This window comes from Psammomys obesus, unplaced genomic scaffold (assembly GCF_907164565.1).
Source record: "Psammomys obesus unplaced genomic scaffold, mPsaObe1.curated_primary_1811, whole genome shotgun sequence".
Classification (NCBI taxonomy): domain Eukaryota; kingdom Metazoa; phylum Chordata; class Mammalia; order Rodentia; family Muridae; genus Psammomys; species Psammomys obesus.
The window spans coordinates 598651-624277 of NW_026593874.1; the positions used below are offsets into that span (position 1 = coordinate 598651).

The 25627-nt window shown below is 43.3% G+C and overlaps 1 protein-coding gene and 1 pseudogene across 1 annotated transcript; both read right to left on the reverse strand.

Moving 5' to 3' along the window:
• Positions 1-13198, reverse strand: part of LOC129684260 (cytochrome P450 2B1-like) — a 29902-nt pseudogene extending 16704 nt beyond the window's left edge.
• A 3659-nt stretch (positions 13199-16857) lies between these two features.
• LOC129684261 (cytochrome P450 2B1-like) lies at positions 16858-24289 on the reverse strand. Its single transcript, XM_055617366.1, has 6 exons — positions 24098-24289; positions 22924-23100; positions 22314-22455; positions 20717-20904; positions 20411-20552; positions 16858-17420 (listed from the first exon to the last, which is right to left on the reverse strand). Exons 1-6 carry the CDS (start codon positions 24287-24289, stop codon positions 17239-17241), a joined length of 1023 nt encoding a protein of 340 aa, XP_055473341.1. The 3' UTR covers positions 16858-17238.
• Positions 24290-25627: the final 1338 nt, after the last annotated feature.

Genomic DNA, 25627 nt, shown 5'->3' on the forward strand with positions numbered 1-25627 from the left:
GCAGGATGGCCAACCTACCTGTGAATAGTAGCGGCAGTGGTGGCTCTAGTACAAACTGACTCTGGGACAGGACCTCACCATCTCTGCTCCTCATGCCCTTGAGAGTGTCATAAGGCAGCCACCCGACCGCTGGCTCACGAATGCCTGCATGATGCATTATCAGGCTTTGCTCTTGAATAACAATAGAGTCATCTTTGCCCCGGCGACAGGGCTAAACCCTGCCTCCTTATTGCCAGATCCAGAAATCCAGCCCCTGGAGCATGATTGTTTGCACGTTCTAGCAGAGGAAGAGGGATGGTGAAAGGACTTGAGATTCTGGCTTTGCTCAACGCCTTGTTTCTGCCCACCAAGGTAAGCATTATTCATTGCCTGGAACATCTGAAGGGAACTTTCAGGGCAGCAAAGGGGAATAACATGGCTGATCAGGAGGCTAAAGCAGCCGCTAGAGGAAACTCTGTCCCAGTGGTACTGACTGCTGAGCTGCCCAGAGAAGAACAACTAAACTACTCAGAAAGTGACTTAAAGCTAATACGGCAAAAACAGGGGATATTTGACACCGGTCTGAGGGCATGGATTGACTTCAAAGGTAAGGTCATTCTACCACAGGAAGACGCTGAGAAATTAATAACTCAGATGCATAAATGGACTCACTTGGGGGCAAAGAAATTGGCTGAAATTGCCCGCCAATCCCAGTACTGAATACTAAACTTCACCGCTCTGACTGAGAGAGTGACTTGGGAAAGTGAACCCTGTCAAAAGGATGGGTGAAAGCTTTTCCCAGAAAGAAAGAAACGGCACTGGTCGTAGCCAAAAAGATCCTGGAAGACATTTTTCCTTGGTAATTGGGTTAGACAATGGGCCAGCCTTCGTTGCTCAGGTAAGTCAGGAGGTGGCCAGGTTTCTGGGGCTCGATTGGAAATTTCACGGTGCTTATAGACCCCAAAGTTCAGGACAGGTAGAAAGAATGAATAGAACTCTAAAAGAAACACTCACCAAATTGACCATGGAGACTGGCGGTGACTGGGTGGTGCTCCTTACCTTGGCTCTTTTTAGAGTCAGAAATACTCCCTCCTTACTGGGCCTGACTTCCTTTAAACTACTCTATGGGGTTCTGCTCCCCTGACTCTCTTTAGGGACCCCTTTGACATAACTAGTGGTAACTCTGACTTGTTGTCCAGGCTGAAAGGACTGCAGTTTATTCAGAAAGAAATTTGGAGCAAGGTTGGCAGTGCATATGTGTGGGTCCTGGAGGTGTCCCATCAGTTTCAGGTTGGTGATCTGGTATGTGCGACGACACTGCAGCCAGAATCTGGAACCTCGGTAGAAGGGTCCTTATTGCGTCCTGCTCACCACTATACCAATTGCCATCAAAGTAGAAGGCATCACACTTGGGTCCACGGGTCACACGTCAAGCCAGCTCTTCATCAACCTGCAGACACCTGGAAAGTCCAAGCCTGCAGCAACCCGCTAAAACTGAAACTCATCAGGGACGATAAACTCTCCGACCAGTACTTGCCTTCTTCTGGGAACATGTAAATGCAGTTCAGGTCCTGATGCTCCAGAGACAGTATCAACCCCTCCCTGAGGTTGATCCACAATTTTAGGGTTAAAATTGAGGCAAAAAGAAAAGGGGGAAATGAGGGACCACCTGGGAATGAGAAACAACTGTGATTATTTGAATTGAAGCCAGGTGCAGAGAAGGGCACCCTCTTGAAGGGCAGGGTGAACTGTTCTGAGAAACAACCAGCTGTAAACTATCTACAACCAGCTGCAAACTATAGAGCAAAAGTGACCTGATTTTCAGGTATAAAAACCCTGTGCTTTGCATGCTCGGGGTCGTCTCCTATCTTTGGAGGGGCGACCCTATCGCGATAGCAAGAAAACCTCTTGCTTTTGCATCAAGCTGTGGTCTGTGAGAGTTCCTGGGAAGGGCGTGATCCTGAGCAGTGAGACGCCAGGTCTTACAACTGCATACAAAATAGGAATACACTGGCTGATGAAATGCCTCATCCAGGAAATAAATGCACTTGACCAGCAGCCTGTCCTCCTGACTTTGAAACCCAGAACCCATGTGCAGATGGAGGAGAGAAGCAAACACACAGAGTTGCCCTCTCACTTGTACACATGAGCTGTAGCCTGTGTACAATAAAGTCAACTCACTTTTATAATTTTAAAACGTGAGTATGTAAGTTATCCAAGAAACAGATTGACCAGTTAATGAAAGGAAACATTAATGAGTGAATGAGCTAGATGTATAATTTCCACTTATTACTCATTATATTTATTAATCAACTAATGAATAAATCAGTTAATGGTGCATACACAAATAAATTGATGCATACAAGTAATCTATAATCAAATGAATGTTAGGTTTGAAGGAGAAATATGTGACTGAAAAAAAAAGAGTAAATATGAGAATTAACAGATAAGGTGCATTGAATGATAAATAAATCACAAATAAATGAGTCAGTTACTAAATGGATACATGGAGGAATGGGTGGACACATGAAAGTTGAATTCAAAGACCAGTTGCAAGGGTTAAGGAATGAAAAATTTCCTTTATGAAAGAACAAATGAATCAATGACAAGTAGCTCAGTCAGCTATCTCTGATCAAAGAGTAAAACTTAAGAGTTGGTTAATCCAAAGGAATGAATGAAATATATGTCCTTGATGAATTAAAAAAGAAAGAACCAAGGATTAGTAATTTATGGATGCAGAGAAGATGGGTAGATGGCCATATGTGTGGGTGGACAGGCGAATAGATGGATGTACTGAAAACAGATAAATGGATTGATGGAGAATAGATGACTGGGTATATGAACAAAATGGGTAAATTATAAAGAGGTAGAAGGACAGACAGATGAGTGAATGGATGGATGTAAAGACAGAAGTAAAGAAGAAAAATAATGGATAGAGGGAGAGAGGGAGGGAGGGAGGAAGGGAGGAAGGGAGGGAGGGAGGGAGGGATGGATGGATGATGTTAAGAAAAGGAAAGAAGGAAGAAGGATGGATGGATGCATCTATCAACCTTTAAGTGACTGGAGAAAACAACAGAAAATGGGTCAGCAGAGCCTGATTCACACATCACCCTCAGAACTGCCATAGTTTAGAAGTAGACCAAAGCCTTCTGAGCTCCATGTCCCATTTCTCTCTAATCCACACAAACCTCTGAAGCAAAAAGGGAGCCAGAAGATACCCCAACTGTCCACCTGTGGCTCACCTGCAGCATGGGGGAACTTGAGCATGAGCAGGAAGCCACAGGGGAGCGTGGTGCAACTGGTCTCAGTGTCAGCAAAGAAGAGAGAGAGCACAGAGATAAGGAGGTTCTGGTGGTGGAACTTCGTGTGTTGGTTAGACTTTTCCTGGGTCCAGATGGAGAGAGAAAGGAGGGTCAGAGGTGACTAGGACCTTGAAGGGTGAGGCACACACATCTCTGAACATTATCTTTCTCTTTGTGAGTCTCGCACTATCTGGACAGCTTGGCATTTCTTGACCCTCAACGATATCTCTTGACTTCTGTCTTTTTTTTTAAATAATTTTTATTTTATTTAAGTTTATTTACTCTACATCCTAAAAGTGTCCCCACCCTCCTATCCTCCCGGACCCCTCTCCTCCCTTCCCCTCTCCCCATATCAACCCTCCCCAGCATGTCAAGTCACATCCGGGAGTGAGCATATCTTCATTTTCTAAGGCCAGAACAGGCAGCCCTGCCAAGAAGTGATCCAAAAGCAGGCAATGGAGTTCCATCCATTTAGCAGGTGACCCACATGAAGACCAAGTCACCCACAGGCCATATATGTGCAGGGAACCTAGGTCCAGACCCTGTAAGCTCCTTAGTTGATGTCTCAGTCTCTTTAAGCCCAATGGGTCTTGCTTAGTTGTCTCTTTTGATCCTCTCCCAGTCCTCCCATTGTTCCCTCAACACTTACACAAGCTCTGCCCAAGCACGGGGCTTCTTCTGTCTTCTTCACTCCCTACTTCATTCTTGGGTAATTTATCATGTTTTCTCCCACAGGCTCACTCTTCCTCTGGTCTTTTCTGCTTTTTGCCCCTTTTCACATGCTACTTCCTCAGCCATGCTCTTTCCCTATTTCATTTTCTCCTCTCTTTCTCTACTTCATTTTCCAGAAGCTTCTGCATCTCTTTCACTGTTTCCTACTTCTCCCATCATACTATGTTCCCCCTCCCATCTTTTCCTCTGATCACACTCCCATCCTCCACTCTCATCCATCTCCTCTCTCAATAATGCAGCACTTACCTTCTCCATGGGTAGAAGGTAGGTATTGATGAAGTTTCATGGAGCACTGGAGTCCAAGGTCGCCCTGTGCTGCTCCACACTGTGGTCAACGTAGTCAAGAATTTCCTGCATAGTTTTACAGATTTGTCTGCGGGTCCCAGGAAAGTACTTCAGGAAGCCAGAAAAGAGCTCAAACACCTGCAAGAAAGAAGGACCCAAGGGGTCACCTGAAGCTATCAGGTCTCAAGAAGTAGATAGTGCTCCATCTTAGTCACTGGTCTAATGCTGCAGAGTGATGGATCCTGATTCCACTCTCACTCTGTTAGCCTGTGTCTTTTGATTAAAAAATTGAGTCCATTCATGTTGAGAGATATTAATGACCAATTATTGTTAATTCCTGTTATTTTGATTTTGGTAGTGTTGGTGTGTATGTTTGTGTATGCTTCCCTTTCCTTTATTTTTGTTTGTTTGTTTGTGTGTGTGTGTGTGTGTGTGTTTGTTGCTGTGGAATTATTTATTTCCTCTGTTACCTTGGGTGTAGTTAACCTCCTTGGGTTGGAGTTTTGCCTCTAGTATTTTCTGTAAGGCTGGATTTGTGGATAGATATTGTTTGAATTTGGTTTTGTCTTGGAATATCTTGTTTTCTCTATCTATGGTGATTGAAAGTTTTGCTGTATATAATAGTCTGGGATGACATCTCTGGTCTCTTATGGCATCTGTCCAGGCCCTTCTAACTTTTATAGTCTCTGTTGAGAAGTCAGGTAGGATTCAGATAGGTCTGCCTTCATTTGTTCCTTGGCTTTTTCCCCTTGCAGCTTTTAATGTTTTCACTTCTGTGCAGTTAGTATTTTGATTATTAAGTGGCAGGAGGATTTTTCTTGTCTAATATATTTGCTGTTCTATAGGACAGTTGTATATTTATAGGCATCTTTTCTCTTTTCTAGGTTGGGAACATTTCTTCTATGATTTTATTGAAGATATTTTCTTGGCCTTGGAGCCAGGAATCTTCTCTTTCTTCTATTCCTATTATTCTTTCCTTTGTCTTTTCATAGTGTCCTTAATTTTTTTGGATGTTTTGTGTCAGGAATAGTTCGGATTTAACATGATCTTTGACAAATGTATAGTTCTTCAATTGTGTCTTCTATGCTTAGGTTCCTTCCTCCATCTCTTGTATTCTGTTGGTGATGCTTTCCTCTGTAGTTCCCGTTTTGTCACCTACTTTTCCATACCCAGGATTTCCTTGGTCTGTTTTTTTTTTCTTTATTGTTTTTACTTCTATTTTCAGGTCTTGAACAGTTTCATTCATTTCCTTCACCTGTTTGTGCTTTCCTGCATTTTCTTAAGGGATTTATTCATTTCCTCTTCAACAGCCTCTGTCATCTTTATAAGGTTATAATTAAGGTCATCCTCTTGAGCTTCAGCAGTATAAGAATATCCAGGGCTTGCTGTGGTAGGATAGCTGGGCTCTGGTTGTGCCATATTGCCCTGGCCCTTGTTGTGTTCTTATGATGGCCTTTAGCCATCTGGCTGGCCTTAGTGTGGTGGCCCTGAAGCCTGTGCCCCAGGTGGGTCAGGAAGATAGACAGTAGGTGGATGTCCCATCCAGCAGGAGTTCAACGGGTTCCTAAGGAGGATGAAAGCAAGTCTATAATCTGATCTCACTCTCGTTTATTTGAAAAATTTCACACAACTTTATAGGGAGAAGGCAGGAAGGGAAAATGTGTCAGCAATATAGTTTACAAAACATAACAGGTAATTAATCATGATGCAGAACACCACAAGAATGTTTACTAAAAGAGCTACTACAAGAATGTCAGCTAAGATATCTCAAAATGTCTAGCCTGACACACAGATGTCTCATAGGTTCCGGAAACATAAATCTCTCACTTACGACCTTGTTGCAGCTGTCTGTAACTTTCCACTAGCTGGCCTTGGCTCCTGGCATCTCCTCCCTTTCTCAACTAATTTAAGAGGCTATCAGGTAGGTTATGAAGATGAGGTCTTTTGAAGACAGTGGGCATTAACCAGAGGGGGGAAGTAGTGACCTGCTCCTCCTAGGGTGTTTTGCAGCCTTTTTGGGTGTCTTTTTGGGGAGGAGAGGAAGAGCCCATCAACACCTGAGGGCATCCCCAGCAGGTTGTGGTTAGAGGTAATCAGACACCAACCTCTATGCAATCAGGTTTGCTTCTCAGGGAACTCAGAAGCGGACAATTGGATCCTTCCTCTGTGGTACCTTGTCCTACACCCCTGTGGTGCCCATGCCACATCTGGCAAGCATTTATCTGAGTTTCATGCTGTTCTCATGAGAGCCAAATGCAATCAAGACCCATGTGATGGACTGTTACCAGTCTTCCTCGGGCTCAGCTAAGCCTCTGTCAGCCAAATCAAGTCTGTGATAATGAACTTGTATGGATTTAGATGCCAGGGAGTCAATTTGCTGTTTTACAGAGCTAGTAAGTCTTCTGATGGCCCATGGGCCAAAAGATATGAGGAGAAGAAAGCCCACCATGGGTCCCAAGATTGAAGGGAGGAGAGTGGTGAGCTAGGGAGAGGTTGAAAACCAATCATGAAACCAACTTTCCTCTTGTTCTCTCTGTCTTTTTCTCCTCTCTAAGCCCTCTCTAACTTTAGCCATGCAGTCTTTCACAACCCCAGAATAGTCCATGTAAAAACAATATTCTTCCTTGAGGGCAGCACATAAGTCACTTTGACTGGAGGGGGTCTTCTTTGACATCATTATCAATGTCAAGAGAAAACTCCTCATCTACTTGTCACACCAGGTGTTCCAGTAGCCATCAAGCTGCATCATTTTCCTGTGAAAAAACACAGACAGCTCCTCGTCCCCATATGAGTACAGGGTTGGGTCCATGCCATTGATTTGTTAAAAGATTCCTCCATATTACTTTAGCAAAAGTTTTTTGGTTTTTGTATACCAAAATCTATCTGCTGCAGATTTACCATGCTTATCCAAATTTTAAAAAATTTAGGTGTCCAGGGGAGTGGCTCCCCTTCTTTGTTTTTTGTAAGTAAATCTTAATTGTTCAGTGGTCACGGTCTAGCATGCCTTGTCCTTGAGGACTGTAAGGTATTCCAGTTATATGAGAAACTTGAAACTGTTGACGAAATCTTTTAAAAGATTTGCTATTATATCCTGCTTCATTGTCAGCTTTTAAATTGCTTAGGAACTCCTAGAACATTAAAAGCCTGTAAACAATGAGCAATAACATTTTTTGCAGCTTCTCCTGGTTGAGGAGTGGCAAAAATGAATCCAGAATAAGTATCAATGCAAACATGTACATATTTTAATTTTTTAAATTTAGGAATATGAGTAATATCCATTTGCCAAATCTGATTTGGAAACAATCCTTTTAGGATTGACTCCCAAACAAGGAACAGGCTGAAACTGAGGACAAGTACTGCAAGCCTTGACTATAGCATGGGCCTGTCTCATAGTCAACCCATATTTAAATCTCAAGGTTTGACTATTAAGATGATGCATGTTATGGGCATCCTGGGCTCTTCTTAACTGTGAACAATTAACTTTGGTGGCTTTATCTGCCAATGCATTTCCTTCAGTTAGGGGTCCTGGCAAATTAGAATGAGCCCTCAAATGTCCTATAAAAAAGGGGAAAGTTTTTTTCTTGTATCAAGTTTTGAATTTGTAAAAATAAAATTCCAGCAGGAGAAGATGTCTGAATTTGACCTGCAGTCTCTAACTTAGGCAAGGACAGAGCTACATATGCACTATCTGTAAAAATGTTTAAAGACTGCTTATTAAAACTTTGAAACACAGCCAATACTTCAGATAACTCTGGTATTTGTGCAGATGTGCTAGACACTTGAAAAGACATTGCTTTTCTTTTATAAGCACAGGCAGCAACACCAGATAGTGAATCATCAGTAAATACCATTAAAGTACCAACAATTGGGTTAACTTTTGTTTTAAATGGAAAAAGTATAGGTTGTACCTTTAAAAACTGAATTAATTTGTTTTCTTGTGCCTCAACAGGTTGGACTCTGTCATAATAAGCCTACATATTTTAAAAGGCCATATTTATCAGATCTCTGACAAGTCAGAGAGCCAGCATATTTGAATTACTCTTTGCCTACCTACATCATCTGCTCTAAACTCCATCCTATAAAACAGGATGTCGTAATCTTTAATCTTGGCATATTTTTAGATGTATGTTTTAGAACCAAATTTTAGGTAAATCTATATAGGCAAACTTTATTTGTACCCATTCTAAATTTAACCTTAAGAAAAAACAACCTAAACAAAGAGACTAGGTAAAACTCAATCTTGTACTCAACTATAATCTTTAGCATAATTTAAATCTACTCCTTTTAAACTAAAATCAAAGAAAACTTTTAATTAAAGATAACTTATAAAGAGGCTAGCAAATTTTATTAATCCTATGATATTGTATTAAAACTTAACAGAAAAAATTAAAGGATAAACGTTTTATTTAGCATTAAACAGAGAACTAAACTTAGCCTGCAGCCCTCAGGAAAAATGGACTATCTTGGCCATACCAAATCTATAGGCCAGAAAGAAACAGCATTAAATCATTTCTTTAGGTACTGGCAGCCAGACATATATTTTATATAACGGTTAACAATGATTTGAATATAACCCTGCATAACCCTGGGCTAACATGGAATTGTAGTCCTTTTTCTCCTGTAAAAGAGTATAAGCAAATATTTTGCATTGAAGAATCTCCAGCCTTTTTAAATGAAGAACAACATATTTTATAGATTTTTTACATGATATATTGTAATAACTACAATTTTTGTTTAATTGGCTTAAAAAGCATGACTTGGTTTTACTTTGTAAAATTAATAAAATAAATACCAACATCTTTTGACCTCCACCAAAGGGTTGAGAAACTGTTTTCAACTTTTTCGTTAGACTGTCCAAGGGTTATTATTTTAAAATACCTGATAAATTTTAAAATGTTTTATAGAATTTAACTCTGATGATCCAGGACCAAACTTAGAGGTGTTGATTTAAACTGTCTCATGTCTAAAAATATTAATGTCGTCAGTCAGATTTTAAAATATCGTCAACTTAAGTTCACAAATAAATACATACACACATAGATTCTTGAGGGACGCCTTGAGACCCTGTAAGAATAAGTCATGCTTACTCAATTCTTGTCCCACAATTCCTTGTTCTGACTTACCTCTCTGGATCAGACTCACAGATGAGTGGGGCTCTGTGGAGATCTCTATGCAGGATCTTCACTTACTTCCCCTGTAAAAGCAGCGATCCTATGGGGGGGGGGCATAAAGAACAACATTCAATTCAATCCCCATGCTTCAGGTTCATGTTGGGCGCTAAGTTTGTCCCTGTCCAGTGGGAGTTCAACGGGTTCCTAAGGAGGGGTGAAAAGAATGGGGTGGAGACAAGAGACACGAAGAATGAGAGCAAGTCTATAATCTGATCTCACTCTCGTTTATTTGAAAATTTTCACACAATTTTATAGGGAGAAGGCAGGAAGGGGAAATATGTCAGCAATATAGTTTACAAAACATGACCGGGTGATTAATCATGATACAGAACACCACAAGAATGTTTACTAAAAGAGATACTACAAGAATATCAGCTAAGTTCTATATGTAGAAAAAAAAAAAAAAAAGACCTTGAACTCTATACTCTCCTGTCTCCACCTCCCACATGCTAGGATTACTTGTGTGTGGCACTACACCTGGCAGATGCTCAAAGGTTTGTGTCAGTTTCTATATGCCTATTTACAAAAGAACTGACCTGCATTTTAACCAAATTCTGAAAATATTTAGTGATATCTATGCCATTATGTAGCTTTATCCCAGGAGCATTTCCGAGACTCGAGGACTCCAGACCTGAATACTGGATCTCAGCCTCCCCTCACTATCTGTGAACCTGGGCATGTGTCCCTTCCACATGCTATCTCCTATCTCAGTTTCTTTTCCAAATGCCTGAGAATAGACAATTTATGTGAACACGGCTTTGTTTCTTACGCTTTTTCAGATCTAGGATTTTGAGGTCATTATGGTATGCATCTGGAAGGACATTCTTTTTATACCATCTGTGTCAAGAGAAAGGGCAACAAAGAATGCATCTGAGGAGGAGGGCAGCTGACTTTGATAGGAAAACTACTCTGGTGGGTTTGTTAATCCATTTGTGAGATATGTTAATCCATTTGTGGGGCAGATCTCAGAAGAAAGGATTCTATAGTGATGGCCAAGAGGAAGAAGAAGAACAGAGGAGAACCAAAGAAGCTAGGGAAATACATTCTATAGCTCCTTCCTCTAGGGGCTGAGGATGTGTTCAGTTAGCAGGTTGCTTGTCTGGTATGCATGAAGCCTGATTTAACTCCTAGGAAGGAATAAACAGGATGCGATGTTCCACCATACTCAGATTTTAAAAATGTATTTTTCAAATGATACTGAAATAATTCCTCTCCCCTATAGTAACATTGCAACATAGAATTTATTTATTTAACAAATTAAAATGTTATTAAACTGTAGAATGTGGTGACCTTTAGTCCCAATCATGGCAAATGAGGCTCCAGTTTGCCTTTGTTTCTCTGCCTCTGGCCAAAAGAATGTCATCATTAAGTCCTCAATCTTTATAACAGACACAGCATGATGAAGGCCCACACAACCATCTTAGAACAACACAGCTGGTGAAAATAGTAGACCTCAGCTTCTTGAGCCACCATGGAAGCTTCCAGAACACATGCCAGAGGATTTGTCAGTAACCTCAGGTACATCAACACATGGGTTTGAAACTGACCTGAATCTCATGGCCTTCAGCAGCTCTGACTGAGTCAGGCTCCAGGCTGATCCACAACACTCCTGGGGCTCACCATGGGACATCACCTCTTGGCAACCAGAGCCCTCTATCTGGACCAGCTGCCCTTTCTTCTTGCCTGTTCCATGTGCTTTGCCTTAAACATGGTTTAAGTGTCCTCCAAAGGTTCCCATGCTGGAGGTTTGGTCCCCAAAGTGGTTGTGTTGAGAGGTGGTAGAGCCTTCAAGTGCTCAAGCCTAAAGAAAGGCATTGGGTCTTCAGGGCTGATCCACAGAAGAGCTTAATAGTGACCTTTCAGGAAGGCTGGAATCTTGGAGAATTGATTATAAAATGAGGCCAACCTGACCAGTTAGGCTGTTCTGCATGTGACAGATTTTCCTTTCCTCTACTGTGTTGTGACACATGAAAGGGGCCCTAACCAGAATCTGTGTAAAAAAAAACTGTACTGCTTGATCTTAGACTGTCAAACTCCATAATTATGAGCTGGATAAACCTTTAACACTCTGGACTTTTGTGATGGCAATAGAAAACAGATAAAGATGCCAGGAGACTTTCTGCTGCCTGCTGAGTTGAACCACTTCACTTCCTATCATTCCTGGCTTCAGTCAAAGCTGCTCATCCCCAGGACCTGAAATTTTAACACCTTTCTCCCCTGTTACACCCTGTTGTCATGCACCTGGGTCCATTCTTGACCTAGCACCAGTTGTTACTCTGGAATGACTCTTTTTTTCATGCTTGTCATCATCCTAGAAAGTCTTTATGGCTCTGTTCAAGCCTTGTTTCTTAAGTTGGTGTGAACACTCAAGCAATCCTAAAATTCCTATTGCTTTGATTACATCCAATATAAACCAGGTGAGAAAGTAATTTGCCTAATGAATTTTATGAGTTAATTCTGTATCTGCAACCAGACTCTCAGCTCCCAACAGTCAAGGAATGCAGCTTAGCTGTCTGAAATTGTCACATACTGTCGATCATGGATTTGATCAATTGTTTTAAGCTTCCTATAGTAGGTAGTAATTTCCTGTCCACTGCGCATTATCTACCCCCTGGAAAACTTCTTTTGTTATAACCCCTGACTGTCTGTACATGAAAAAGATGCAACATATCATGCTACCATGGCATGATGGCACCAGCCATCATTGTGAGTCTCTGGGCAATTAGAGTGCTGAGGTCCCACTTTCCTCAGTGTAGTGCCTGTTCATAAGTTGTTTGTGTTCCAGGAAATAGTACCCTCATCCATACTCATTCAAACAACCATAATTACCTCCAAGTGGGGAGGAGCTTCACAGAAAATGGTGGAGATGAGATTGAGAAAGTAAGGAATTAGATTTTCAAAGAATAAAAATAATGGCAAATAGGATGTTAACTTGACATTTCCACCATATAAAAAGCATAGTTTTGAAACACTTGTGGCCAGATGTGCCATACATCTGTCATCCCAGCACAGGAGATGTTATGTCAGGTGGACATTTAGCCTGGAAAAAGCAGAGTGGCCTTGTCTGAAAAACTAATTAAAAAATAAATAGACCATTGATCTATTAAAAACTAAGGGGTAGCAGGAGACTGAGATTTCTGCCACTATATCGCTTCTCTTAATGGAAAGTAGGGTCATGGATGTTACTGATTAACAAACAAGTGTTAGTTAAACATGAAATCCCACTTGTGGAGACTGGAAAGATGGTGCCAGGATCAGCTGCTTGGATGGTGCATTGGGTTTATAGATGATTAGTCATACCTACCTATCTACCTGTTTCACCTCTCCTCCCTTTGTCCTGGAACACATCAGGATAAACTTCTTTGGCAAAAGCAAACATTACTTATTGATGCCTGTTATATTTTACTTCCTCTTCTGGACTGAACAAGCCTCAAGGAGTGAAATTTACCAAGATTACACCTCAACACGTCTCCACCTCTCCCACTCTGAGCACAATGCCCCACACAATTCCAACAGAGGAAGACTTGTCTGCCATTCTGAGCACCATCCATCACAAGTTAGCATCTTACCTGACACTCAGCAATCTTCCCACCTGAACCTACAGCTTGGGAGGAGGCCTTACTCTTCCTTCTGAGTGATCTCCAACGTCAAAAGTAGGGAAAACCCCACACTAGTTCCCCATATAGGCCTCACCTGAATGAACGATTTGAGGTGGGTTTCTCTGTCCATTTGCAGAAGGTTCTCCAAGAGAGGCAAGGGATAGGGTCCTGCTGGAAGATGGCCACAAGTCTTTGAGTGGCCCTGAAGGGTTTAAATTACCCAGAATATAACTCCATTTTGAAATAAAGATCTTGACTGGGAACTGAATTCAGATACCAGGAAATATCACAGAGTGTACACCTGGCAGAAAACAAAGTTAACTCTCCTAGCAACAACCTCCAGGAGATATAACAGAATAAATGCTTCATAGAAAATAGAGACAAACTCCCTGGCAATAATCAATGGGAATCGGTTGAAAGTCGGGTGGGAAAATTCTCCCCAATGTTTCAGATATGGTTTAGAAAAATAGCCATTGTCATTATATGCCTTAGCCATTGTGATTGTGTGCCTCAGAAAAGGTCACCCTGCCCTGCTAAACTTCACCCAATTCTGTAACACCAAGGCTTGTGCCCCCCTGCTTGCTGCCATGGAAACCCCCTGCTCACAGGCTTTCCCTTTAAAAAATCTGTTCACTCAGAGCTTGGGGTCCCACTTCTCTACTGCTGTGCCAGTGAGATTTGGGTCCCGAGTTCAATCGCTCTCATAATAAAGCTCTCTTGCAATTGCATCAAGTCATCTCCTGGTGGTCTCTGAGGGTCCCGTGAACCTGGCATAACAGCCCCTGAGCAGAAGTAGCAAGAATCCCTCAAGGAGAGGAAGAAAGATCAGAACACTGGGCTCCATGGCCCTGGTCCAACCACAATTGACTTTACTGCACACTCAAGAAGGACCTTTTATGCTGAACTTGCCTCTCCACTCAGCTGTGCAACTTCACCTGTTTCCAACTCTGCCTCCTGTCTTTCATTGTCCAAGAGTGTGAACACAAAGACTTTCTGCTTGGGCTGCTGGTGACCTGCTCACTCCCTATGCCCCCACCTCCACCCGAAATGCTGGCAAGGACATGAAACAAGACCCTAGGTCACTGCTCACATCCTTCTACCCCTCATATCTTCTCCAGAGATCCAAGGTGAACAACACTTGAGAAGTCAATCAAGTACCTTTCTTGATATGTGAGCAGAGATTTCTGGAGGTCTCAACACCCAGTTACACCACTCCTGGGCATATACTCAAAAGAAGCTCCACATACAACAAGGACATTTGCTCAACTATGTTCATTGCAGCTTTATTCATCATAGCCAGAAGCTGGAAACAACCCAGATGTCCCTCAACTGATGAACAGAAAAAAAAAGGTACAATTTATATAATGGAAAACTACTCAGCTATTAAAAACAAGAAAATAATGAAATTTGAAAGGCAAGTGAATGCAACTAGAAAGGATCACTCTGAGTGAGGTAACCCATACAGATATATACTATAGTGTGTGTGTATATATATACACATGTATTACAGATATATAGGGTAGTAGACTATAGTACAGGATAACTATACTATAATTTACTGACCCAAAGAAGATAAGCAACAACAAGGGCCCAAGGAAGGATACTTAAGTCTCACTCAAAAGGGGAAACAGAATGGGTGTTGGAAGCAGTTGAAGAGAGGGAACAGAGTAAAAGAGTGAGCATTGAGAGAAATGAGGGTGGAGATCAGACCTGGGGAAAGGGGGTGAGAGGGTAGAGGTCTTGTATCAAGAAGAGAAAGTGTGGGAGGGAGCATCTCTGAGTCAAGTTGGAGATCCTCAACAGGGCAGGCTCTTGGGAAGATATGGGGGAGACTCTAGTTGAGACTCCTAATAGCAAGGGTCAATGGAGATGAAAGAGGTCATCCTCTAACTAGACAGTACTCCTAGCAGAGGGAAGGAAACACCAGCCCAACCACAAAAACTTCAACCTAAAATTGATCCTTCGTACAATATGGGCAGGAATATAGATAGAGCAGATATTGAAGGAATGTGTGACTGTTGTTCCTTGTCCGGCAGTGGTCAGGGATGTGGTTGTCAGCTTCTAGACAAAGCAAAGAACAGAGCAACATTGAGATCAGAGGTTCTGTTTCTCTCAAGAATGGCTAGAGGGCTTTAGGGCAAGACATGTGTGATTGGCAAGGTTTCCTGTCTCACTGGGGGAGGGGGAAATGAGTTTTCCACTAGGTGTTACAGTTAGCTCATTTAAATGAGATTGTCAGTATCAGATGAAAACAAAGTGTTGCAGCCCTTTTGCTAAGCCTCTGTATTAATGACAGAGGAGTGGGTGAAAACTTGTACCTGGTCAGAATGAAGCCAAAACACATCCCTGACAAGGCTCAGGCACAGCAGGCCAGAAGGCAGATGTAGTGAGACTCAAGCCCAGAAGGCCAGAAGGAAGGTCCGGGTACGGTGGGTGCTGTACCAGAGATCAACACCGAGCTCACAGAAGTCAGTCAGGCTCCAGCCTGCCTGCCTGGCAGCCACGACCTGGGAGTGCAGCAGGGAATCTCCAGAGAGGAGAGAAGACCACCCTTCTCTAGAAGAAACGACATTTCTCAGTCAGCCATGGTGGCGAAATGGAATGAGAGTGAGATTTCTTTCATGAATCAAGGACTTATAAACCTTGGGCACTGGGAGGGGTTCTCAGGGTGAATGTGTTTTATTCGGTGGGGCTAGAGGTGCTAGGGTTACTTGATTTACATGTAGTGATATAATACCTCATTTACATGCAGTATCACCGTCCACTCACAAAAAGAAGAACACAGTACTTAGTTCTAAGTGAAGTACTTATAAGTGAAGGAAATCTCCAGGTACAATCGAAGGTCCTTTGCTGAAAGCTAAGATCTCACTAACACAGGGTGGGGTATTTCCAGGAATCCCCAGGTGTTTGCAGGTTTCTTATTAGGAAAGGGTCAGGCCTGTAATCTTCTCTGAGGGCTATGTGATGCTCCTTATGGGATCTGGGCTTCCCCAGATCAAATGAAGAGAGAACCCTGCTGAGAAAGGGAGTACTGCATTATAGATGGAGCTTAAAGGCTATCTGGAAACATCAGACTTTGACTATGTGATTCCATTACCAGAAGAGTCCTACATCCAACCAATGCCTGGCTGAAACTGAGACCCACCCCATAGAAAAAAGCCAACCCCTAACACTATTAACTCTACTCTGCTATGCTTTCAAATGGGAACAATAGCACACCTGTCCTCTCAGAGGCTCCACCCAGCAGGGGATGGAAACAAATGCTGAGATTCATAGACAAACGTTGGGCAGAGCACAGGCAGTCTTGTGGAAAAGTGTGGGGAAGAATAGAAGGACCCAGAGGAGACAGGAGCTCCACTAGACCAACAGAGCCAACCAATGTGGGCACAGGGGGCTCACAGAGACTGAGCCACCAATCAGAGACCATGCATGAACTCAACCAACCTAGTCCCCTTACACACCCAATGGGTAGCTTGGCCCTCATGTGGGTGCCCTAGAAAGAGGAGAGGAAGCTGTCTCTGACATAGACTCTTTTACCTGTTTTTGATCACTTCCCCCTGGCAGGGATGCCTTGCCAAGCCACTAGGGAAGAAGAGTTGCTCAGTCCTGATGGTACATGATATAGTGGTAAGGGTTAGTGGGGAGCCTCAAACTTGTCCGAAGAGTAGGGGAGGGCCTATAGGGGAAGGAGGAAGGGAGAATGGTAATGGGAGAAAGATTGAGGGCCTACAGTCAAGATATAAAGGGAATAAATTTTTAAAAAATAAAAAAGACACAGGGCACCAAAGATCACACACTATGTGATTTCATTTACATGAACCATACATATTAGGCAAATCTGTAGATACAGAATTGGGACCATGTACAGAGTCCATTAGCACAGATCATGAAGCACAGCAAGTTGATAAATGGGGACTGCAGCTGTTGGGAGAAACCAAGAAGTAACTCAGCATGTGACGTGGTCTCCGGACATTTCTGCTCACACAACACGAAAGGCACTGGATTGATTTCTCAAGTGCTATTCACATAGAAAAGCACACATTGGAGCTTTGGAGAAGCCACAGGCGGTAGAAGGATATGAGCAATGCACTAGGGTCTGGTTTCCTGCAGGTCTCTCAGAGACAGAAAGATGGTGCCATTCTCTACTGAAGTTAGGACACCTGCCCACAGTCAGCGGGCCAAGAAGCAGATCTGGTATGTTGGGGGTATTCTGCCAATGCCACACTCCTTGGGAGTGAGGTCAATGTCCTTAGGAGCCATGGCGCTGGACACAGAGAAGTTCTGGAGGATGGTGGTGAAGAACAGGAACAATTCATTGCGGGCAATGCCTTCGCCAAGACAAATGCGCTTTCCTGTGGGCACAGATGAACCATGTGAGTCTCAGGCCCACATACAACCTTTGGACTGTCCCATCCCTAAACCCATTTAGACACATTTGCCCATTACAATGAATAAGAACGAGTTTCTCTTTTGAGAGAAGAGAAACTCATTCTTATTTACATTGAAAAGTATGTTGGTTTCCATGGGTTGTGAGCCTACAAAGGTGTGTTAGCCATTGGAGTGGCTTATAATTATCATCACACCCTCTTCTGGTCATATGTAAAACTGCACCAACACCCTAGCATTTTGGCCTTGTGACACAAAATTTGAGCAGAATAATCAGTGTGTTTCTCGACACTTTTTTTCTTCTGCCATGATTGTCTTCAAGTGTAGGCTAGATCCAAGAGTAAGGACAAAGGCTATGTAAAAGCCAAAACTCCTAGACAGTTCTCAAAGGGGGAGAAAATAAATAGTAGTTACATTAAAAAAAAAAAAAAGAACGAGTTTCTCTAGGATGGGGTTGATACCCATCTCAGCGCTGTCCTGAGCATAAAGGTGCTGTTTAGAAAGATTCCTATACAGGCGAGACATGGAACCACATGCCTGTAATCTCAATTGAAGACTAAGGTAGGAAGGTGAGGGGTTCAGAACACCATGGGCTGTATAACAAGACCTCTCTCTCTCTCTCTCTCTCTCTCTCTCTCTCTCTCTCTCTCTCTCTTCCTCCCTCCTTCCCTCCCTCCCTCGTTTCCTCTTCCTCTCTTTCCCTTTGTCCCACTTTCTCTCATTCTTCACTTTCTCTATCTCCACTTCTCTCTACTCCCCCGCTCCACTCTCCTGCACTTTCTTATTCAGCTTGAGGCAAAATTCTCAAACACAACCACAATGGTTCATAGAGCTGAAAATAGGGCAGGTGCACATAACAAGGGGTCCATGGCACCCACTGGCTTCTCAAAGGTCTGGGGAGAACTTGATGGTCTGTAACCTCAGGTATGAGCATCCTACAGCAATGGGAGCCTGAAAACACTGGCAGCAGCACCTGCTCCTGCCCCTTTTCTCAGTGTTTCTCAATCTGCAAGTGACTACCTGAGGTTTCCTGGTACAGGAGGAATTTCCCAGAAACCCTTGTGCTTTCCAGGTTGTTGGGAAATTGTGCCTGTGTAGGGGAGTCTATGGAAAGCACCTTATTCTTTTGGGCCTTTCCTTTCCAAAACGTGGGGACATCAACTTTAAAATTTTGTAGATAGATTAGCTCTCTGAAATGGTTCTTTTAAAACTGGTTTTGTGACCCAGATTTTTCCAGAACAGTTTTATGACTTATGTCTCAACACAATGTCCCCTTACCTGAGGCTGCTGATTTGACACCTTCCATGGTTTTTTGGCATTACTATCTTTTTAGCTTCCTTGTCTCCTTGCTCGCTTCCTTGCTTGTGTCCTATGGCAGTCTACCTGGCCCTGTGGCTGTCTGTACCTATCATCACCATGTGTCTTCTTATCTATTATTTTCTGTCTGCTTCTTCTACACTTCCTAGCTAGCATCCTGAACCCTCCTCCTTCTCTGTCTAACCATATCTTGTCATGCATTTCCTCCATGTCTTTCTCTTAAGTCTTTTTTCTCCACATCCCTCTCTTTATAAACTTGGGACTGTTATACAGACACTTTGCTTTTATCTCACTGTTCCACGTGTCTCCAACTCTAAAGATGACATATGAAAGGAGGCTATTACACTAGAGAAATCCAGGAGCAGGGCTGAGCCCAGGGTCACTGAAAACACTTGGACATCCAAGGCTTAACAATTCTTAGCTGAGACATGGCTCAGCAAGAGAGCACTTGCCTAAATACTTCAGAGAGAGGATAAGGAGGAGAGAGGCTCAGTGGGAGAGAACCTTCTAGAATATACCAGGGAGGGGCAGGGGTGTGGGCTTTTCAATAGAAAACTTGCTTAATACACATAGCCCTGGATTTCATCCCTAGGATAAGAGTGTGCAGGGACTAAGGGATTGTTTCCACAACATCCCTTTCCCCAGAAGATAAGAAACCTGAGTACAGAGTTTCTATGTTGACATCCTACAGAGTCCATTAAACTGACTTACTCTGTCTGAAGGCAGCTTCTGTGTGTAACAAATGAACCACACACAGTAGACAACCAAACTATGCACTGACTTGACATTGTATTCCTCCAGTAAAGAACACATCTCAGTCACACATAGCAGTTGACCAATCCCAGGGTGCCAACTAGTCCAGCAAGGCCAAGTAAGGCAAGGGTGGAACTGGCACCAGTCAAGCTGTGTGTGCATGGCCAGCTCCGTCATTTGTCTGTAGACACAGCCTGCAACACTGATGGGTGCTAAACTCTGGATTTTCTCTGATTCGGGGTATTAGCCATCATCAATGGTTTCTTTGCTCAAATTAGTGCTGGTAATTTTGATTTTTCTTGAAATTTAATAATTCAAATAGTATTTAATGCAAACAGAGACAAGAGTGTCAAGACATGTGCCATCTTCTCAGTGCCCAGAGATAAATGCCTTCCCAGACACAATACCCTTCCCAGCTCAAGGCTGTGTCCATAAGTGATGTCAGTTGTTCTTAGTGTTGTTTCTTAAGAAAATGAATTTGTGGGGCTAGAGAGATGGCTCAGCAGTTAAGGGCACTGACTGCTCTTCCAGGGGACTGAGGTTCAAATCTAGCACCCACATGGCAGCCCACAACTGTCTGCAACTCACAAAGACATACAGGCTGGGAAAACACCAATGTGCATAAAATAAAAGAAAATCAGTTTTCTACAAAGAAAATGAATTTGTTCAGATTTAGAGGCTTTTAAAGACTTCTGCAAAGTCCTTCTGACCAGGATGATCCTTTAGTTCAAGAGTCACCTCATGAGGCTCTGGCCAGGGTGAATGGGATGGTTCAGGCAAAGCACCTGGAACAGACTCAGGAAACACGGACCTATATATTTGTTTGTGTTCTGGAGGCTGGGCATGGCGTCTGGTGTCTGGGAATGGAATCACAGGTCTGTCTCACCTATGGAGAAGGGCAGAAAAGCTTCATTTTTCTTCAGTGCCCCATTGGCATCCAGGAAGCGGTCAGGATTGAAGGTGTCTGGTTGTTCAAAAAACAGTGGGTCATGGAGAGCTGAACTCAGGATGGGGTACACTTCAGTGTTCTAGGAGGAGTTACAAGATACAAAGATGTTAACATACTCTGAATCCATATGCAAAGCAGTCAGTCCCTAAGAAGCACAGAATGCTGGGAAACCACAAAGGGTTAGTGATTAGGACACTAGAATGTGCTAGTGGAGTAGAGATGAGGAATCACAGCTGCTCTCACCTTGGGGAGCAGGTACCCTCGAAACTCTGTGTCTTTGATGACTTTGTGTGGCCCTCCAATTGGGACAAGATCTGCAAATCTCTGAATCTCATGGATGACTGCCTCAGTGTATGGCATTTTGATGCGGTCATCAAGGGTTGGAGGGCGGTGTGAGCCGATCACCTGATCAATCTCCTTTTGGACTTTCTCTGCACAGAAAAAGGAGACAGTGGACTTGCCCTACCAGCTTTGTAGCAATGATATTGTATTCCTGAGCCAGCAACCCATGAAATGAGTACAGCAAGGAGACTCTCCCAAGAGACTCAGTATACTCAAACAGGTGCAAACAACTGTCTCATTCTTAAGCACCTGTCTCTCTCTGCTCATGTTTAAAACTATATTAAAGCTCTCCTCCATGAGCGTCAACTTCCCTACAACAAGATTTTTAAAAAGGAAGAAAAATATACCTTGAAGAGCTACTGCAGAGAGAGACTTCAGAGCAATCATGATGAGGTGAGAGGGGGAGGAAGAAAGCAGGAAAAAATTCTCACCGGTGGAAAGGAGATGCATACACACACACACACACACACAAACACACACACACACACACACCACAACTTCACATGGAATTATAAATTAAGAACTTGAATCTGGGTCTTCATGAATATAACAGAGAAGTAAATTAATCCATCAACAGATGCCTGTAAAAATGGATACATAAGAAAAGTCAATGGATAATTCAATTAATGAGGGGACAGATTCATGAGTTAATAAAGCAAATACATTAAACACTGCATTATGTATTCAACTTGAAAGTCAATAGGTGATTCAATTACAGAATAATGGAACAATGGATGGACAAAAGTGGAATTCAAAGGCTGCTTAGTGAAAGAATTAAGGAATGAAACCTGTTGACAGAAGGATAGGTGAGGGTGTGAATGGTGAATGCATCAGCGGCAAATTGTTTATTCAGCTCTGCTGATCAAAGGAAGAACTCTTAAGTTGATTAATTGAAATGAACGGAATGCCTCCTTGGGTGACTAAAGAATTAATGATTACAATAATAATAATAATGTTGATTAGTATATGGTTGAGTGAATACATGCTGGAGGCAGGGGTTCGTGTGTGTGTGTGTGTGTGTGTGTGTGTGTGTGTGTGTGTGTGTGTGTGTTTAGTGGGTAGATAGAAGGATGAGTAAGTAAATGGTTGTTTGGATAGATTTATGCTAAGATGGGTGGGAAAATGACTGAGGGATAGGTGGATGGGAGATTGGTTGGTGGGTGGACAAACAGGTGGGTAAATGAGAATAAGTAGATGGATAAAGAGGTGGATGGATAGAAAGATAAATGAATAGACAAATGTAATGATGGAAGGAAGGGAGGGAGGGAGGGAGAGTAGGAGAAAGGATCAACCTTTATGTGGCAGAAAAAAAAAAAACAACTTAAATCAGGTCAGCTGAGTGTTCATTCACACACCACCCTCAGGAGTGCCTTAATTTAGAAGTAAACCCAAACATTCAGAGTTCCATGTGTAAGAGGCCCATGTCTCTCTCATCCAAACAAACCTCTGCAGCCAAAAGGGAGCTAAAAAATGCCCCAACTGTCCACCTGTGGCTCACCTGCTACATGGGGGAACTTGAGCATGAGCAGGAAGCCATAGCGGAGTGTGGTGCTGCTGGTCTCAGTGCCAGCAAAGAAGAGAGAGAGCACGGAGATCACAAGGTTCTGGTGGTGGAACTCCGTGTGTTGGTTGGACTTCTCCTGGTTCCAGATGGAGAGAAAAGGGAAGGTCAGGGGTGATTGGAGCCTTGCAGGGTGAAGCACATGCATTTCTGGTCGCTGTCTTTCTGTCTGTGAGTCTCACACTATCTGGACTGCTTGGCATTTCTCTACCCTCAACAATATCCCTTGGCTTCCATCTTCTTCTCTCTCTACTTTGCTCTTTGGGAGTTTATCATGTTTTTCCTCACAGGCTCTTTCTTCCCCTCCAGTCTTTCTACTTTTTACCATTTGCCCTGTGTTCTTCCCTGGCCATATGCCTTTTTTCTTTCTGTTTTATTTTCTCCTCCCTTTCTTTTTATTTCATTATCCACGTGCTTCTGCATCTCCTCTATTCCATTTTACACCTGTCCTCATCATCCTCTGTCCCCCCTCCCTTCTTTGCTGTGATCACACTCCCATTCTTCATTTGCCCCCATCCTCTCTTTCAACCATTCAGGACGGACTTACCTTCTCCATGCGTAGAAGGTAGGTATCGATGAAGTCTCGTGGAGCACTGGGGTCCAAAGTTGCCCTGTGCTTCTCCACATTATGGCCAATGTATTCAAGGATTTCCTGCAGGTTTTTAGAGATTTGTCTGTGGGTCCCAGGAAAGTACTTCAGGAATCCAGAGAAGAGCTCAAACACCTGTGAGAAAGAAGGGCCCAGGAGGTCACCTGGAGCTATCAAGTCTCAAGACGCAAGCTGGGTTCCTAAGTCCCAATATTTCATAAAAGACTGTTCTCCCTTTTTCTATGCTCTCTTCTTCCCTCCCTCTCTCCTCCCTCCCTCACTTGCTCATCTTCTCTTGTTTCTTCATTTTCACTCACATGCACAAATACACATAGCGTCTCTTAGACTGTCTATCTGCATATTTTTTCCAGCACTAGTTAGAATACAAGATAAGTTATATACAAGATAAGTTATCTTGTATTCTCGATATCTCTTTTTCTCTCCTCTTTGTCCTAAACCATCACTTTGGTTTTGTTTTGTTTTGTTTTGTTTTGTTTTGTTTTGTTTTGTTTTTCTTTCAGTTATGGTCTCCTGGTTCTTGTTGGTTCATTCATTTATGTGTTTGTTTGTTTTGGGTTTGGTTTTGGTTTTTTGAGGCAGGGTTTCTATGTGTAACCCTGGGTGTCCTAGAACTCATTCTGTAGACCAGGCTGGTCTCAAACTCAGAGATCTGCCTGCTTATGCCTTCCAAGTGCTGGGATTAAAGGCATAGGCCATCACTTCCCAGTAGGCCTCCTATTTTTCAGACTATGATCAAACTCAGTGCTTATGCAAAGATGGCCAAGAACTCTGATCTCCCATGTACTAGGATTGAAAATGTGTAACACCAAACCTGACTTCCGTTGTGCTAGAGATGAACCCAGGGATTAATACAGGACAAGTCCTCTGCTCTCTTAGCCACAGACAGCCATAGCCCCATGTCATCATTCCCCTTATGTCTGGATGCATCTACATTCTTACATTCTTGTCTATCCGTCCTGTTAACCATCCCTCCCTCCCTCCTGGTCTCAGCCCCCTTGTCTCTCCATGTTGTCTCGGCCTTTCTTCTTGCCTTAAGACACCTCCTTCTTCACCCACAAAGCAGCCTCTTGTTTCCTCTGCCCTGGATTCTGCCCTCTTCCCACCCACTGACCTGGCTGGAGAATGAGCTTATGAGCGAAAAGGTGCAATAGAACAGTTCCAGCAGGCGCAGGAACTGGCGGTCTTTGTAGTCAAAGCGCTCTCCAAAGACAATGGAGCAGATGATGTTGGCTGTGATGCACTGGAAGAGGAAGGTGGTGTCCAGGGGGGCTCCTGGAGAATGAGAAGGCAGGACAGCAGGCATGGTGTCAAGAACTGGGGAACATTTGGCTTTAGCCCCATCTCTGTAAAGCCGTTGCCACCACTCACTACTCAAAGAAAAAACAGCAGCTGCTAACACTGTACCTATGGGCACCAGGTCCTGCACTCAGTGTTGTATTGCCATTTTCTTTAATTTTCTCATGGTTATTACACATAAGATGCAATGCTATTAGTGAAGGGACAGTAGCCCACACCAGCACATGACTCTGGTAGGCCTTGTCCTTCCCCACTCCCTCTCCTTGCTAAGAATTGTTAGAATACATTCCTCAAGCTTGCTCCCAAGGTTTATTCCCTCATTTGGCCACTTCCTCCTTCTGAAGCTGACTACCAAGGTCCAGCTATCAAATATTGAAGTCTAGCAATGGAAATTCCCCTTTAGCTCATCTAACTAACATGCCCCCTTAAAACTAAACACCTCATCCTAAAACAGAGTTCCCCTCTTTACCTTTACCATCCACCATTTGCTTATGGGGCACATCTGTCTTCTCCCTAACCAGAGGCCGTCCTCTGTGCCCCAAAGACAAATACCTCTTACCCATCTCCCCTGCCACTTTTATTCTTCTCCTTCTCCCTATTCCTCTATCTCCTGTCTTTGTTCCTCATCACTGCCCTCACTCCCTCTAGAGCAAATAAGTCTCCTTCGTACTGAGAATTTGGTCTTGCGGTGTCCTGGGCCAATCCTTTCCCTTTCGATTAGTATCTACAGAGAAGGTAGCTAATTTCACCATGACAACACAGCTCCTCACAACTGGGACCAGGATTCAGACCTGGAGAGCTTTCAGACAGCATGTGTGCTTAGTCTCCACGCTGCACCTCCTCCCAGGCCACCATTCTGACTGTGAGCTGATTGTTAAATCTGTCTGGCAGGAATGTACAGACAACGGTTCGGGGATTGCCTGTGCGGGTTTAGAAGTCTCTCCTCTCTGGGTCTTCTTCCAATCCTTCTCTGATTTTAGACTCAGAGGTGTTTCAAGAACCATCAACATCTGTCACCTGCTGCCTTTGAATTCTAGGTCCCATCATGGGCCCTCGTGAGATGTCTTCAGTCCAGCAATATTGGGCCAGCATTCCCCCCCTTTCTGGGGCTCACCTGTCTGTCGCCTGATTGAGTGCTCTGCAGATTGCAGGTCTGTCTTTATCTGTCTCTCTGGTTTTCTGTCTAACTGTCTTGCAGCATTTCCATCTCTTTCTTTTTGTCCCTTCCCCTACCTACTCCCACCCTTACCTGCCCCTGCTCTTCATCACTTTTGCTCTCTCTCTTTTTTGGTTCCTCTAGTTCTATCTCAGCTTCCTGGTCACTTTGTCACCCTGTTTTCTCCTG